This window comes from Sminthopsis crassicaudata, chromosome 6 (assembly GCF_048593235.1).
Source record: "Sminthopsis crassicaudata isolate SCR6 chromosome 6, ASM4859323v1, whole genome shotgun sequence".
In the NCBI taxonomy this organism is placed as follows: Eukaryota; Metazoa; Chordata; class Mammalia; order Dasyuromorphia; family Dasyuridae; genus Sminthopsis; species Sminthopsis crassicaudata.
The window spans coordinates 112,488,380-112,502,843 of record NC_133622.1 but is presented as its reverse complement, the minus strand read 5'-3'; the positions used below and the strand labels follow the sequence as shown (position 1 = coordinate 112,502,843).

At 34.7% G+C, this 14,464-nt stretch overlaps 1 protein-coding gene across 2 annotated transcripts in view; it reads left to right on the top strand.

Moving 5' to 3' along the window:
• The window catches only part of UGT8 (UDP glycosyltransferase 8), an 80,310-nt gene extending 69,123 nt beyond the window's left edge, over positions 1–11,187 (top strand). For both annotated transcript variants that reach the window (XM_074276346.1, XM_074276347.1), the window contains exons 5-6: positions 4,803–5,022; positions 8,791–11,187. In XM_074276346.1, coding sequence (XP_074132447.1) covers positions 4,803–5,022; positions 8,791–9,154 — 584 coding nt within the window. In that variant the 3' untranslated portion in view covers positions 9,155–11,187. The remainder of the gene's footprint in view (positions 1–4,802; positions 5,023–8,790) is intronic.
• Positions 11,188–14,464: the final 3,277 nt, after the last annotated feature.

Below are 14,464 nucleotides of genomic sequence, written 5' to 3'. Positions count from 1 at the left end.
AAAGCCAGATTTAGAATTACTGATTTAGTGTTAGAACAAAAGCCTCCCCTAAAATCAGGGGACCTCAAAATCATTGCTATATTACATCACTTTCTCCTAGGGACTGCTCACTGCTTAAACAAAACAGTATTTCCCTGTATATTTTGGTACTTCATCCCAATTCTTCATAAAGAGCTATCTTCCTGGAGACTTGATAGGTTTAGAGCCAGGTAGATTATTTCTTTTCAAGGTTCTTCTCCTCTGTAATGGAAGACTCACCCGATCTTACCAAAGGAAAACTGTAGAATCCTTATGAACTTGAATACCTTAGGATTTTCCCAATAGCAAATAGTCTTTTGTGAACTTTAGTCACCTAAACTATCCCAATCCCAATCCCAGTCACCCAGGTAGCTCAGTAGTTTTTGTCAGAAGAAAAATGTGGAGGACTCACCTGATCTTACCAAAGGAAATGAGCCTTTCAGAGGTTCATAGTATCTTGTCCTTTTTTCTCCCCATCTCACTAATTATTTGCTCTACCTGGGCTGTGCACAATTTATGTGACTGATTTCAAGCTTCTCTCAACTGACTCATCTGGTGGGCTGAATTAATCCTGTCCTTGCCCAAAGATCCCTCAGAAATAGGAACTATCCCAGAATGAGCCCCCAAAGTAGATGGGATAGTAGTGACCACTCTCAGAGTAAGAAAAAGCAAAAAAGGGATTATACTTTTGCAAGTAAGGGTGTTTCCTAACTGACCCGGTGACAGAGTGCAAACTACAAAACACAAGGTTAAGAACCCCCTTCCCTCCACTTGGACCTTTTCTTCCATTTTCTGGGGAAGTCCAGGCTCTAAAGGGAGACATCTATCCCAGAAACAAAAGAATAAATTGCCTTTAAAAGAAGTACTTACATGTTAATTAAAAGGTGATTGGAAACAGGAGGGCTATGTTCATTCAAGACAACTGAACACTTGCAGCTTTTTAGATATAGCTGAATTTGTTACGGCAAAGTCTCAAGTCAAGACCATACTCTATGAGCGGATCTTCACTCAATTTATCCTATACAGCCTCCTATCTTTTATGTCTCTTGTCTTATTTTCCAAATGTTTGTCACATGGAGCTACACCAAGGTGTTGAAAGCCTTCCTTAATTTCTTCCAATATCACAAGGTAACCAGAGGAACACTCTGGCTACCTTATCATTTTTTCCCATGTGGCCAGGTCCTCTTCTCTTTCAATACCTTGATTACTTTTGTCTTTCCTTTTTCCTTCCTACTTTTTCATTGGTGGTGTGTTGCAACCCATTATATAATCTTACCATAAATCTCATTGCTGATTTATGATCTTTAAATCGAGTTTTATATAAAAAGACAACCAACCCTTATTCTGGACATCCAAATCAAGATATCTGCACTATATTGGGGAGCTATTCCTAATTGTTCCACAGTCCTAGCAAAGTATATCTCATTTATGAATAGCCTGTGTTCAACTCAATCACTTAATCTTTGCATACTGTTCCATTCCCATCCAAGTATACCTTACCTCACAACCTTTTCAACACCACCTGAGTTGCTCAGATCACAGTACTGTATTCTTTACTCTATATGATAAAAAGCCACTATTAATATGCTATCCAAATAAGCAGGCACTCAAGTTCCTGACAAAACAGTTTTGGTTTTCAATGTCAGTAGGGCTTTCTTAGTATTCCTTAATACCTTACAGATAATCATTAATTGCAGGTAGTTCTTTGGGCACTGAAAACAATTTCTTCAAATTCTATCAATTTGCCTTCTATAGCAAAGATTGTACTTTGGGGAAGAACTATTATGACCTCTCATACATGCTTATTGTAGTGAATTCTGCAGTATTCAAATAAACTTTCCCTCAGAAGTATATTTTCCCACATTCTGCACATTTATTGGGTGTCTCTTCACTCCTGAAGTTAATCACTGACTGCTCTCTTATGTCTTCCTTATTTTTTACCAGTCTTTCTTTGCTTGGACTTCTCTCTTTTGCAACACTCTTCCATTTTTTAATAATCTTCACTTATTTTCTCTTTAACTTATAGTCTTAAAAACCTGCATAGAATATTAAGAAATTAAGTGACTTTCCCACAGTTACGTAGCCAAGAAGTGTGCCGAGGGAGATTTAAATGCAGGTTTTCCTGATTTTAGAACTGGCCAAATACAAGGATCATCATTTCTAAGGTAAAAGACATGCTCAGGTGTATGCTAATAAAATATTTAATTTCTAACTTTCTGGTGGGGGATGGGGAATGATGTAATTAAATCTCATAGCCAAGCTCACATTTTTTCAGTCACTTTCTTAAATCTTAGCCAATAAGTAAAGCAATAAATTTTTTGAAAAAATAATCATTACCACTCCATTGCCATCTATAAGATGATCTCTTAGCTCACATATGAGCTTGTAACTTTGTTTTGGTACAAATTCTGACTTTTCCCCTTTCTTTTTCTCCCTTTCTTTTGTAGCTTGAATCTTTCCCATCTAAGATGCTTTTTTCAACTTTTACTTCAACTAGTGGCTTTCTTGAGGCATAGAAAAAACAACTCCAGCCTCTCTTAGGTCCCTTTCTGTTGCCAAGGGCCTGTCATAGAGCCATTTAATGTTTGATGGCCCTTTTAACATATTCTAGTCTGAACAGTCATTTCAGGGGTTTCTCTAGTTGTAAAAATTGTAGGATTCCATTTGTCCTGGGCCTCATTCATAAGTTGGTTTAACCTATTAAACCACAAAATAATAAAAAAGAAGGACAATACTAGGCTGATGATATGGTTGAACTCATTCAACTCTTTGGTATGCCAGATGAGAGTTAACCAAACTTGATACAGAAAAAGGAATGGTGGATCTATAGTTCAAGGAGCTGGATGTAATTCTGTCCCGTCCCTGACGTGAACAATATTTTTTTTTTTTTTTTTTTTTTTTTTTTTTTTTTTTTTTTTGCTTTTATTGCTTCCTTTGTCAAATGAGGGGGTCAAACTAGATGTTTTTCAAGGTCCCTTCCAATTCTAAATCTTTGAGCTTAATTTGGCTGTGGGACACTTACATTTTGAAATATATAAACAGAAGCTTGTTTGGTAGTGAATGCATAGTGTTGCAGTCTTACATTCAATTTTTATATTCATAACTATCCTTTAAGCAAAATATCAAATTATCCCATTTTGTAGATGAGGAAACTAAGGATATAGAAATATTTCAAACTAAAAAACGTAACTGTCAAGCTATTAGAGCAGATTGAAGTGTTGAAAGGCAAAAACAAAATACTAATTCTGTGTCTGTAATTCTCTTGTACTGCTCATAATTCTGTATAAACAGTATTTCATAAATATGAGTGTAAACAAATATTCACACATCATGAAATCTAGGTATAAAAAAACAATAACTAGAAACCTGATTGAATTTCTTAAGTCAGCTATAGGGGATTTTGTGTTGTTTGCTTCAGGGTACACACAATTTGGAAAGGAAAGGGGAGAATAAAATTTAGGTTTCTTAATCTGACCCTTAAATGAGAAAAATGACTAACATGTGCCCTGAAGGATGCTACTCATCTATGATACTTTTGCTATATTGAGCAAGAGAACTGTTTTCTATAGCCTTCTAGTACAAGTTCAAGCTTTTTATCTATAAGATTCTAGAAATTTTACAGAGATCTTTTATGTTCATCCTAAAAGGATCAGAATGGTATTAGAGTTGCTAACAACATCTAAGTGATGTTAGCTTTCCTAGTTCACAGTTTTTAAAGTCTAGTTTTCTCTGCCTGATTGTGGAATTAAGATAAAACTGGATACTAAAACTTTTGAACAATTAAATCTGATATGGGAATGATATACCATTGTGGTATCACTCTGGTTCTTATGGGATGAGTGCACAAGTAAATCATAGACTTTCTCAAAATTCAAAGTATAAAAAGTTCACTTTCAGGATATCAAGTGAGGGAATGTACAGTTCTGAGTAATTGCACAAATAATAGCTTAAATTATGGTATGATTTTAGTAGTGCCCTCCGGTATATTAATTTTTTGCATAAAACTTTCTTTAAAAGATGTATTATTCTTTAAAGTCGTTAAATCTGATAGTAGAATACTCAACATTCAGTTAGAAAGCTCTGGATTCAAATTGATCCCAGTTCTGATGCTTGCTTCCAGTCTGATCATGAGAAAATATTCTTAAAACTCCTTGACTCATTTGTAAAAGGAAGGAATTGGTCCAGATGGCCTCTGTAGCTCTTTTAACTCCAAATCTATGGGATCTCTGAATGCCTAAGGCTACTCATTAAGGCTTTTTTTCCCGCCTAAATCAAAGAAAAGTTAGTCTGCAGTATATGTTGGTGAAGAGAACAAACCCTCATACTGGGAGTTCCCTCAAAATAATAAAATCTCAAATCACTCACATTAAAAATAAAATTGCTAAAAATGTTTCTTTAAAGCCAGTTACCAAAATCAAAATACCAATCTTTAAAGCCATTACTGATGATGAATAATTTATTCAGAATTATTTTCAGTTTCTAGAAATATCTTGTGACAGATTTCTACTTCTGCCAAAGAATCTCTTCACATGGGTTGGATTATGTGTCTATATGTCTGTAAATTTAGATGGAAGAAAAATTACATCTTTCTTTCTATTAACTTTTAACTGGGCTTTTTCTTTTCCCTCAATTATAAATTTATTCAGCAACTATTTTGAGAAGGAGTCTATATGCTTCACAATATCGGCAAATATTTTGAAATATTTACAAAACCCCTCCCCAGGTTCAGAAAATTTCAGCTCTTTATGGTAACATTCTTGTTTCATCATTGCTCCCTTCTTTAGGACATTCAAATATTAAAGCATTTCTAAGCCATGGCGGCTTGAACAGCATTTTTGAAACTATGTACCATGGAGTCCCTGTGGTGGGTATTCCACTTTTTGGAGATCATTATGATACAATGATTCGAGTTCAGGCAAAAGGCATGGGGATATTGTTAGAATGGAAGTCAATGACTGAACAGGACTTATATGAAGCCTTGATAAAAGTTATTAATAATCCCAGGTAAGTAATATTTCTCTGCTTTATTTATTATAGAAACAGATGAAACATATAGGATAAGAGATTTTAAAATCCATGCATTCTGTTTAATACAAAGCTTTTTTTCCATTTTAATATGAAAAAAATATTACAATCAGATAGTATTTGGGTTGAGGCTAGAAGATGCCAACTTTTCCTCATAGCATCAGTTAGAGCAACATACCTGCTTTGGTCTTTCTGTGTAAGTCTGTTTACTGAAGCTACTTGATTTGTTCTAGGCTGACTAACTGCTAACCACTTTCATAAACCCCCTGCTCAAAAGGAACAACTTTCTTATTGATCCTGACTTTTCAAAGTGATTTCATGCATTATGACATGCTGTAAAGGCCCAGATTCTAACTCAACTGACATCTTTCTTGTTGCCTTTAGGGAGAGATAATAAGGAAAGTGTCACCACATTCAGGACCAAGCACCTTGGGCCTGTAATAATTTATTTAAAAAATTGATGGTACTCGGATGAGTCATCTTGCTATCCTGCATAGCATTCTTGTTAAGGGCCTGACTCCAACTTACAAACTTTATGTTGGTTCTAATTTCCCAAAGGAATTTTCATCCAAATTTTATATGTATAAATGTAGTTTCTTGTAGGCATCTTTCTCTATGCCATAGGCTTTCCTAGAGGCTAAAGGGTGATGCCTCTAAGACAGAACTAATTCTGTAGTTTTGGAAGAAGAATCAATTAATAAGACTCTCCATTGTCAGTAAGCCCAGCTGAGCCCTATTCTACCAGGTAAGTCTAGGAACATTCATTGCATGTAAGGGTATTTTTAAAGTTCTAGATCAAGCAGCTATTACAATTCCATTTACATTCCCCTTTCAAAGTTTGATTTTGAAACAAATCTGTGATTTTTTATACAATGAAGAATTTTGTGAACAGTGTATAAATTTTAAAGCTCTGTGTGAACATTTATTGAGTAGTGAGTAAGCTATCTACAGCATTTGAAATTTTGAGACTTTAGGACAGAGGGCTTCTGTGGACTCTTCTTCCCAGTGGGTGAAACTTTTAAGTTCGAGCTCCTTCGCCTGGAAATTCTTCACTTCCAGGGAGCAAGGAGAAAACACTAGATCCATATCAGCTTAATGAAGAAGGAAGTTGTCAATATGGAGCAAGTTTTCAGGTAATTAGCACCCTCCAAATTCAGTACTGAGCTGGGCCTTAGAAATTGTCTTAAGCAATGAAGAGGCTGAATCAATTATCTGTTATTGCTGATATAGAGAGATTTGCTCTGGCAAATTGGCTTAGTCACTGTATCATCTAAGAACTTTTTATCCACTGAATCCAGTCAAGTTTTGATTAAATACCTACTGTGATCAAGGCAGTATCTAGGTGTTGAGTATACAAAAGTAGAAATGAAATATTCTTTGTCTTCAAAGAATAACATTCTACTGTAGATGAGTTGTCTCAAAATCACTGTTAACAGTTTGGGACAGGCATGAATCCAACTTGGGGATAAATAATAATTGAAGAGACTAGTATTCTCAATAGTCTCATTTGAGTAGATCAATGTTTGCTTTGAACTGAGGGAGAACAGTAATAAAGGGAGTATAGCACAGCAGTATCCTATTTGACAGGTAGAGGGAGCTTGGCATGCTAGATAGAGAACTGGATTCTAAACCTATAAACTCAGATTACTGGTTTAACAAATCACTTTAACCTTTCAAGTGTTTAGACAACTCTCTTCAGACTGTAAATACTGAAGGTATTCAGAGGTAACTGCTTCACCTGAAAGTATCCTATGCTAACGAAATCATAGTTGGTCAACCCTATTTTATAAATATGAAAATAGTTTTAAACAAGTGATAAAATGACTTATCCAAAGCGACCAGGCTTATGCTTTCTTGCTCCCATCTTGTGATATCAGTTATCATACCTCTTGAAAAGAGATCCTCCCCAAAGAAGCTTTTACTAATAATGTGACTTAATTTCATTTTCTAGCAATAGGATATTAATTGTATGAGGGTGAATTTTATTATTATTATTTACAAATAAAGGATTAAAATTCATTTTCTAGGTTTTTAGTATTGAGTATACTGTTCAGTGAAAGTGATGATCTGCCTTGACAGAAGTTTCCTCTTTAAGAGTTCCCATATTGATAAAATCACAGGTCCAGTGAATTAATCAAAAGATAGTAAGTGCTTACTATGTGCCAGCCATTGGTGCTATGTGTTAAGAATGCAAAAAAGCAGAGACATTCTCTGTTCTCAAAGGTAGATAGATACAGGATGCTTAGAGATAGGAGATGAAGTTATCTTGTTCATGGAACAGCCACGAGGCCAGTGTTACTGCATGGAAAAGCATGCATCAGGGAATAAGGTGTAGGACAATTAGAAAGATGGTAGAGGTATAGGTTTTTAAGAGTTTTGAATGACAAACAGCATTTTTTATTTGATTCTAGAGGTGATCATATCTTGTTGAAGCTTATTGAGGGCATAAAGGCACAAAGTAGAGTTGGGGGATACTGACATGGTCAGAATTGTCACTGAACAGAGAATGAATTGGAGTGGGGAGAGACTTGAGACAGGCAGATCCACCAGCAAAGGTGGTTGAAATGTGAATTGATCAACACTTGAACCAGAGTTGTGGCTATGTTTGATAAGAAAAGGGGACAGACATATTTGAGGGATTTTGCAGAGGTAAAATCAACAGGTTCTAACAACAGATTACATAGAGGAGGTGACAGGTAGTGTGGTATCCGTGATAACTTTTACATTTTGAGCCTGAAGTACTGAGTGGGTAGTATTGCTCTCTATAGTAACTGGGAAAGGAGAATGGGGGGGGGGGGGGAATAAAGATAATTTTGGACAAGTTGAGTTTAAGATGTCTACTGAACATATAGTTTGAGAATATGTAAGATGAATTTGGAGATACATGATTAGAGGGTATCTAAGAGTTGGAGCAGGATTGGCAGATTTGAGAATCATTAACATAGATATGGTAATTAAATCTAATTATTAAGTATTGTTAGAGGGCATGATTTGGAAGAGGATAGTGAGTCAAATAGGTAGAAGGAGAATCAGGAGAGAGCAGTATCCCAAAAATCTAAAGAGAAGAAAATATTGAGAGATTGATCAGTAGTATCAAAATAGGCTGCAAAGAAGTTGAAGAGAATGAGGATTAAGAAAAGAACTTTGGATTTGGTGACTAAGATCTTTGGTAACTTTAGAGAAAAAAAAAATTGGTAGGATGATGAGATAGGAACCTGGATTAAAGAGATTAAGGAAAGTGAGGGGAGAAAAGACAGTGAAAACATCTATTGTAGAGAAGGTCTTCACTGAGTTTAACAGCAAAGGACAGAAGAGATATGGAATAATGCCAACGCTGGAAAGTATAAGTGAGGCAGTTTTTGTTTTTTTCAGGAAATCAGAAATATATTTGAAAGGCTGTTGAATGAGCTGCTAGAGATAGCATAGGGGCTGACAGAGGGACAATCTATTGGTCCAGTGCAAATAAGATTACCAGCATTTAAAAAACATTTAAACACTATTATCCTAAATCCCAGGCATGCCAAAAAACCTAGTAAGATACCATTAGCACTTGTTGCCTTAGTGTATTATTCTTACTGGCTATCATAATCATGCCTTGTACAAGTACTACATCTATAGACTCTTATCCTGTTTTGTCTTCTCTTCCATATGGTGTGCATATACAATGTTCAGTTTAGACAAATTATGTCAAGAATATGGGATATTAACATTTTAAACTTTGTTTTCTTCTCACTTATTGCTATTTAGCTATCGTGCACGTGCCCAGAAGTTGTCAGAAATTCACAAGGATCAGCCTAGTCATCCTGTCAATCGAACTGTGTATTGGATTGATTACATTCTCCGTCATAATGGAGCACACCACCTACGGGCTGCTGTCCACCGCATCTCTTTCTCTCAGTATTTTTTACTGGATATCGTCTTTGTGCTGTTACTTTGTGCTGCCTTACTTTACTTCATTTTCACAATGATGGTCAAATTCACCTACAAACATAGCACATGTCTCTGGTCTAGGAATGAGCATAGCACTGTTAATGGACATTACCACAATGGAATCCCCAATGGCAAATATAAAAGAAATGGCCACATTAAACATGAGAAGAAGGTGAAATGAGCCATTCCCACCTGTGTTATCTCAAGGAATCAGTTCAGTAGTTGAATTTTTATCACTGTAACTTAGTCTAACAGCTACTTAAAGGAAAACCTCAGTAAACAATTCTAACAGTCCCCTATGTACTCTTAAAAGGATGAAATTCTATGTAACTAAGATGTCTTTAAAAACACACACACACATACACAAACCTAAAAATGTAAAAGTATATTTTATTCTTAATACTGAAGAGAGGTTATTTTGGCACTGAAATTTTTTAGCAACCTTAATTCTTTGAATCAATTCAATGACCTTAAAAGTTCTTAGTTTTAAAACCAGAGTGTGTATGACTGAGATAAGAAATTTCTTTTGTTCTCAAAAAAAGCTTTTTTTTTTTTTAGTTTAGTTTAGTTTTTAAATGCTTTTCTGAGAGAATTTCAGCCAACTGCATATTAAATTTATTGAAGTTACAACACTCCTAAGAATGAGATTGAGAATAAGGCATGATCCCAGAATGTTTGGCACCTAAAAATTTAGTTGGTTGTAGGCTCAGAATACTACTATGAAATATTTCCTCCCTAAATTGAGCACTGAAGAAGAAAAAGAAGTAGCAATGATATTTTTTACTATATATGAACTCTTTTGGCCTCTGCTATTAAAAACATGAAATTAAGTAAGGGTACAAATGATTGTCAATTAATAGATGTACACATGTTTTGTTTTGTTGTGTTTTTTCCTTGTGTTTTCTTTCCATTTACCAATAACTCTTCTCTGGACAAATTGTATGGGATTTAAAAAAAATTACTTCAGCGAAGAGCATAGATATGTTGAAAATACATAATTAAGAAATGAAAACTGACAACAATGTCCTTGCAAAAACTTTGACCTTGTATACAAAGCTTGTGAAAGAAGGGGGTTTCTGTCTCTTGTCTCTTTTCTATTTCTCTTTCTTTTCCCCTCATTCCTTTTCTTCTTTCTTTTCTCTTTTCTCTTTTTGTCTTAAGGAATATTTTTGTTTTTTGGAGAGGCAGAATTTGGTATTATAAGAAATATTTGAAGTGTTTCCTATAATAGGATATTTATGCTTAAAATCTGTTCCATTTCAATACTTCTATATTGAAGAGAGAAAAAAGTAAACATCTTTGTTCGTTATTGGTTCAGACCACACTATCTTCATTACATCATTGCCAATATTTCATGTTCTCAAAACAACATATCTAATTCTTTTAGTTGAGAACTGCTTTTTGACAAGAGATTTAGAATCAAACCCAGTGTACCATAATAAAGACCACAGAGATCATGTCTTTCTTTTCCCAACATGATCCCAATTGCCCTCTTTCCCTTGGCAATCTTTTTCAATCACTGTAGCTGACATGGGGCATCAATACTATTGATTTGAGAACAGGGATGCAGGAAATTCAGCAGAATAAAAACCAAAACCATTTTCCTGCTGAAACTTGTCAAGGTTGGCAACTATGAGTATATTTCCATGTCATTTCTGTTTATGATGTTTGCTCTATAGATGCTGAGTGTGTGCTTTATATATAGTTTTAAATCCCATGTCTTACCAAGAAAGTGAAAAGAACCATTTATGCAGTGTTGTTCACTAACATGGGAAATGTTATGAAAATTAGATAAGAGTATGGAAGAATCATCTTCATACACAGTGACGCGATATTTTATTACCAGTTACACCAGGAGCCACCATTCCATTGTGCAAGTTCATGTCACAAAAAAAGTTTCTGATGTACAGTGCAGACAAGTATGCTGCTTTCTGAATACTTGAAGAAATTATAAACAAGCCTATTAACTATGCTTTTTTCCCTTTTTTCATTCTTAGCATAACAGGACAATTAAAAGAGCATGCTTATGGACAGGCAATGATTGGTGGGGTGGTAATAGAACTTAGAGTGTATGAATAAGCTGGTTTTACTGTTTTTGGTATTGAAGAAAGTAGCTAGTACAAGCACTGACCGGATGATTAAGCCTAATTAATCTCCACTGTGATAAAACAAACAAAAATCTTAAACAATAAACATGAATTTAATGGAGAAAAATGTTGTAATAAGTTTTTATTTAGTTGATATTTCATAGAATTATTATGTGCATCTACTCCACCCTCTTCTTGATCTCTAGATTCTTCATGTGTATGAACATGAGTGCATCTGTGCATTGTGTATTCTATCTGAAGCAATTTTTGTTCTCATGTAATGTGGGGGTAATTAGTGTCAAAAGGCATAAATACACTTTTTATACCAGAGCATCATTGAAGTAAAAATGGTAGGCACTGATTTACACTGAGAGTTTTGTTTCTTCATAATAAATTTACTGTTAGTTGGTTTCAATAAATGAGTGTTTTCAGCATTTGCACACTTGCTTGTAACCTTCCAGTAAAATACAATATTCAAGAAACTTGGGTTGTTTTTCCTTAGAGAAACAACAGATTCAAACCTACTGATAACTTGCTAGAAGATGCAAAAACAAAAAAAAATTATGTTGTCTTTCCATTACTTTTTTCTTTCCCACTCCCCCTTCCCAATATGACAGTGTATAGAGAGCTGCTCTTAAAGCCTAGCTCTGTGACGCTGGACAAGTCATATTCTGGGGTTTGCTGAAGCCACCTCCAATTAGCTCTGTAGAACAAATTTTTTAAATTTTCATTTACAATGTGGATATTGGCAATACTAGAAATCTGGGCGTGATTTGGTTTTTTGCTGATTTATCTACAAGGAGTAATAAAGTAATGGAAAAAGCAATGAAGAAAATTTTACATAATACATAAAACTTTAAAGTATGTCATGTTTGGAGAGTCAGTTGCTAGAATTTATTAGTATATCCTTACATATTGGTGCTAGGTAGCTTTCTAAAACTCTGAAGTTTCAGAGAACAGGCTGACCGGTATTAGAAGAAAATGGAAATTCCATATAGCAGTGAAGTCACAGGTCCAGCCTTTGTCCCTGAGAACCACTTGGTACCTGATAACTGGCCACAGAGATATAGCCATTTGTGGCTGAGTTTTCTCTTGACAATTGGGGAAGGTGTAAGTGCACTGTAATGGAACAGTTGGCTCCAGGAGGTTTGGGTTAGGTGTAAGCTTAACACAGTTATCTATTTAATTTGCAAGATAATATTTTCTCTGTCACTTAAGGCAATCAAAAACAAAACAAACAAACAAACAAACAAAAAAAAACAATAAATCAAGACCTAATTTCTAGTCTCAGAGGTGTAAATATTCGCAACCAAAATTTTTTCAATTGACTATTGAGAGCAAGACCCTTCACAACCTTGCTGAAAGTCCAACAAAGGTTAAGAAGTGCTGTTTCTCGTCATTCTAGAGGGAAGGGGTAAGAGTTTCATAGAATTTTATCTTCCCTTGCTTCCTTCTCTTTCACTGCTATAACCTAGGTCTCTGGGTTCACATGACCCTCTGGATTATTTAACCCTGATTGTGTTTTTTAAAAAAACACTATTGCTTTCTTACTTAAGTTTGCTAATTCATTCTGTGATGTTGGGACAAGTTATATATCCTTTCCCTGGACTTTAGTTTCCTTATCTAAAAGCAAGAATGTTGGACTTGATGAATTATTTGATTCCTTCTGACTTTTAACATTCCATAAGAAATGTATGGCAGTCACATCATCTAATTTGTAATAACAATAATAACACTACCTCAATCAGGGCTTCCTATGGATTTACATACTTTCTCTGTAGAGTACAGGTATAAATCTAGGAAAGCAGGTTTGTCCAGCTTTTGGTTGTAAGGCAGGGAGCCTTAGCTTAGTAAGTTGCTCCTCGTTCAGATAACAAGGGCAAATGTGGACTGCTTTTGGAATTATTTTCTGCCTTAATATTTATATATGCTTTTAAGTTTAAACAAATGTTTTTTTAAAATATCTCATTTTATCTATACTTTATAGATGAGGGAACTGAGGCAGACAAATGATTTCCTTAGGACCACACAGCTGGTAAAGTGTCTGGAAACCTGATTTTAATTCAGACCTTCTGACTCCAGGTCTACACTATCTGTCATCACCCTATTGTGGTATTTCTTTATGAAAAAAAGTATTTAGGGAAAAAAAACTATTAGGTTATTTCATGCAACTATGGTTTTTAAAACTTTTTTGATTAATTTTTCTCCATTGCACCTTATCTATCTCCCTTCCCCCAAGGAAAATTTTTATATTATGCAAAGTCAAACAAGAATTTCCAGCGTTGGTCATTTTTAAATTACATATGAATCCCACTGGTCAGAAGGTAAGTAGTATGTTTTATACTCACGGTTTCAAAATTGTTTCATAGGATTTCACATAAAATGTTTTTGTTTTTTAAATTACCTTGAATAGTTATTCAGATAAATGATAATTTGACTCAAAATTTAAAAGCAAATATTTTCTCAAGTAATTCCAGGTGATTTTCTGGAAAATTACTTTGGCTATCTTTTAAATTCTACTTTTAGAAGTAAGGAATTTCTTCATTTTTGTGTATGAAAATTATGGTTAATTTACCTTTTGGCCCTTCTTTTCCTCCAAGTTAAATACTCTTTAAATCCTGTCATTTAAAATTCATTCACCTCACTTTGAAGATGAACACTTTTGAGATGAATGTAAATCCTGTCATTTAAAATTCATTCACCTCACTTTGAAGATGAATACTTTTGAGATGAATGTAATGGAACAAAGGACAGAAGTTTCCAAGATGAGGCCATAATAAGAATAAGAACGCCAAAAGGCGGCATTTTATTTTCTATCCTGACGGACAAGTCCCTCACCTGATTCTTCATTAATTGGATGTTACAGAAATTACAGGACATGAATCTTCACCCCTCGCTCATTACATAGCCAATCCCTGTCCCCAAAGGAGCTTCCATTCTAGCAGGGAGAAGGGCAACAGGAGGGCTAAGGGCAGAGAACAAGATTTTTTTCAAGTTTTAAGCCAGCAACCCTTTCATTACAAAAATCAGTTCCTGCCCCCAACAAGCATACATTCTTTTGGGGGAAGATGGACTCCACCTTTGAGTATTCCTCGACTTCCTTGTTTTCATTTTTGATTGTTAGTTTCATTTCTCCAATTTTAATTTTCATAACTGGAAAAAAGATATCTTTCTCACAGCCATAAATCAGCTTTATTTTCCATTAAGTACAATAATCATTAAAAATTATATCAAGTATAAAAATCACATGGACATAAGTATTTTGAAAATATAATCCCTTCTATTTTATTAGATATTTTTGAGTTCTTGAAGCAAACACTTTTATAAATTCTGTTGTCTTAAAAGTTTTCATGCGTTACTAAAGATTGTCCCCCTTCTCCAAAATTTTTAAGACCTGGAAGTTA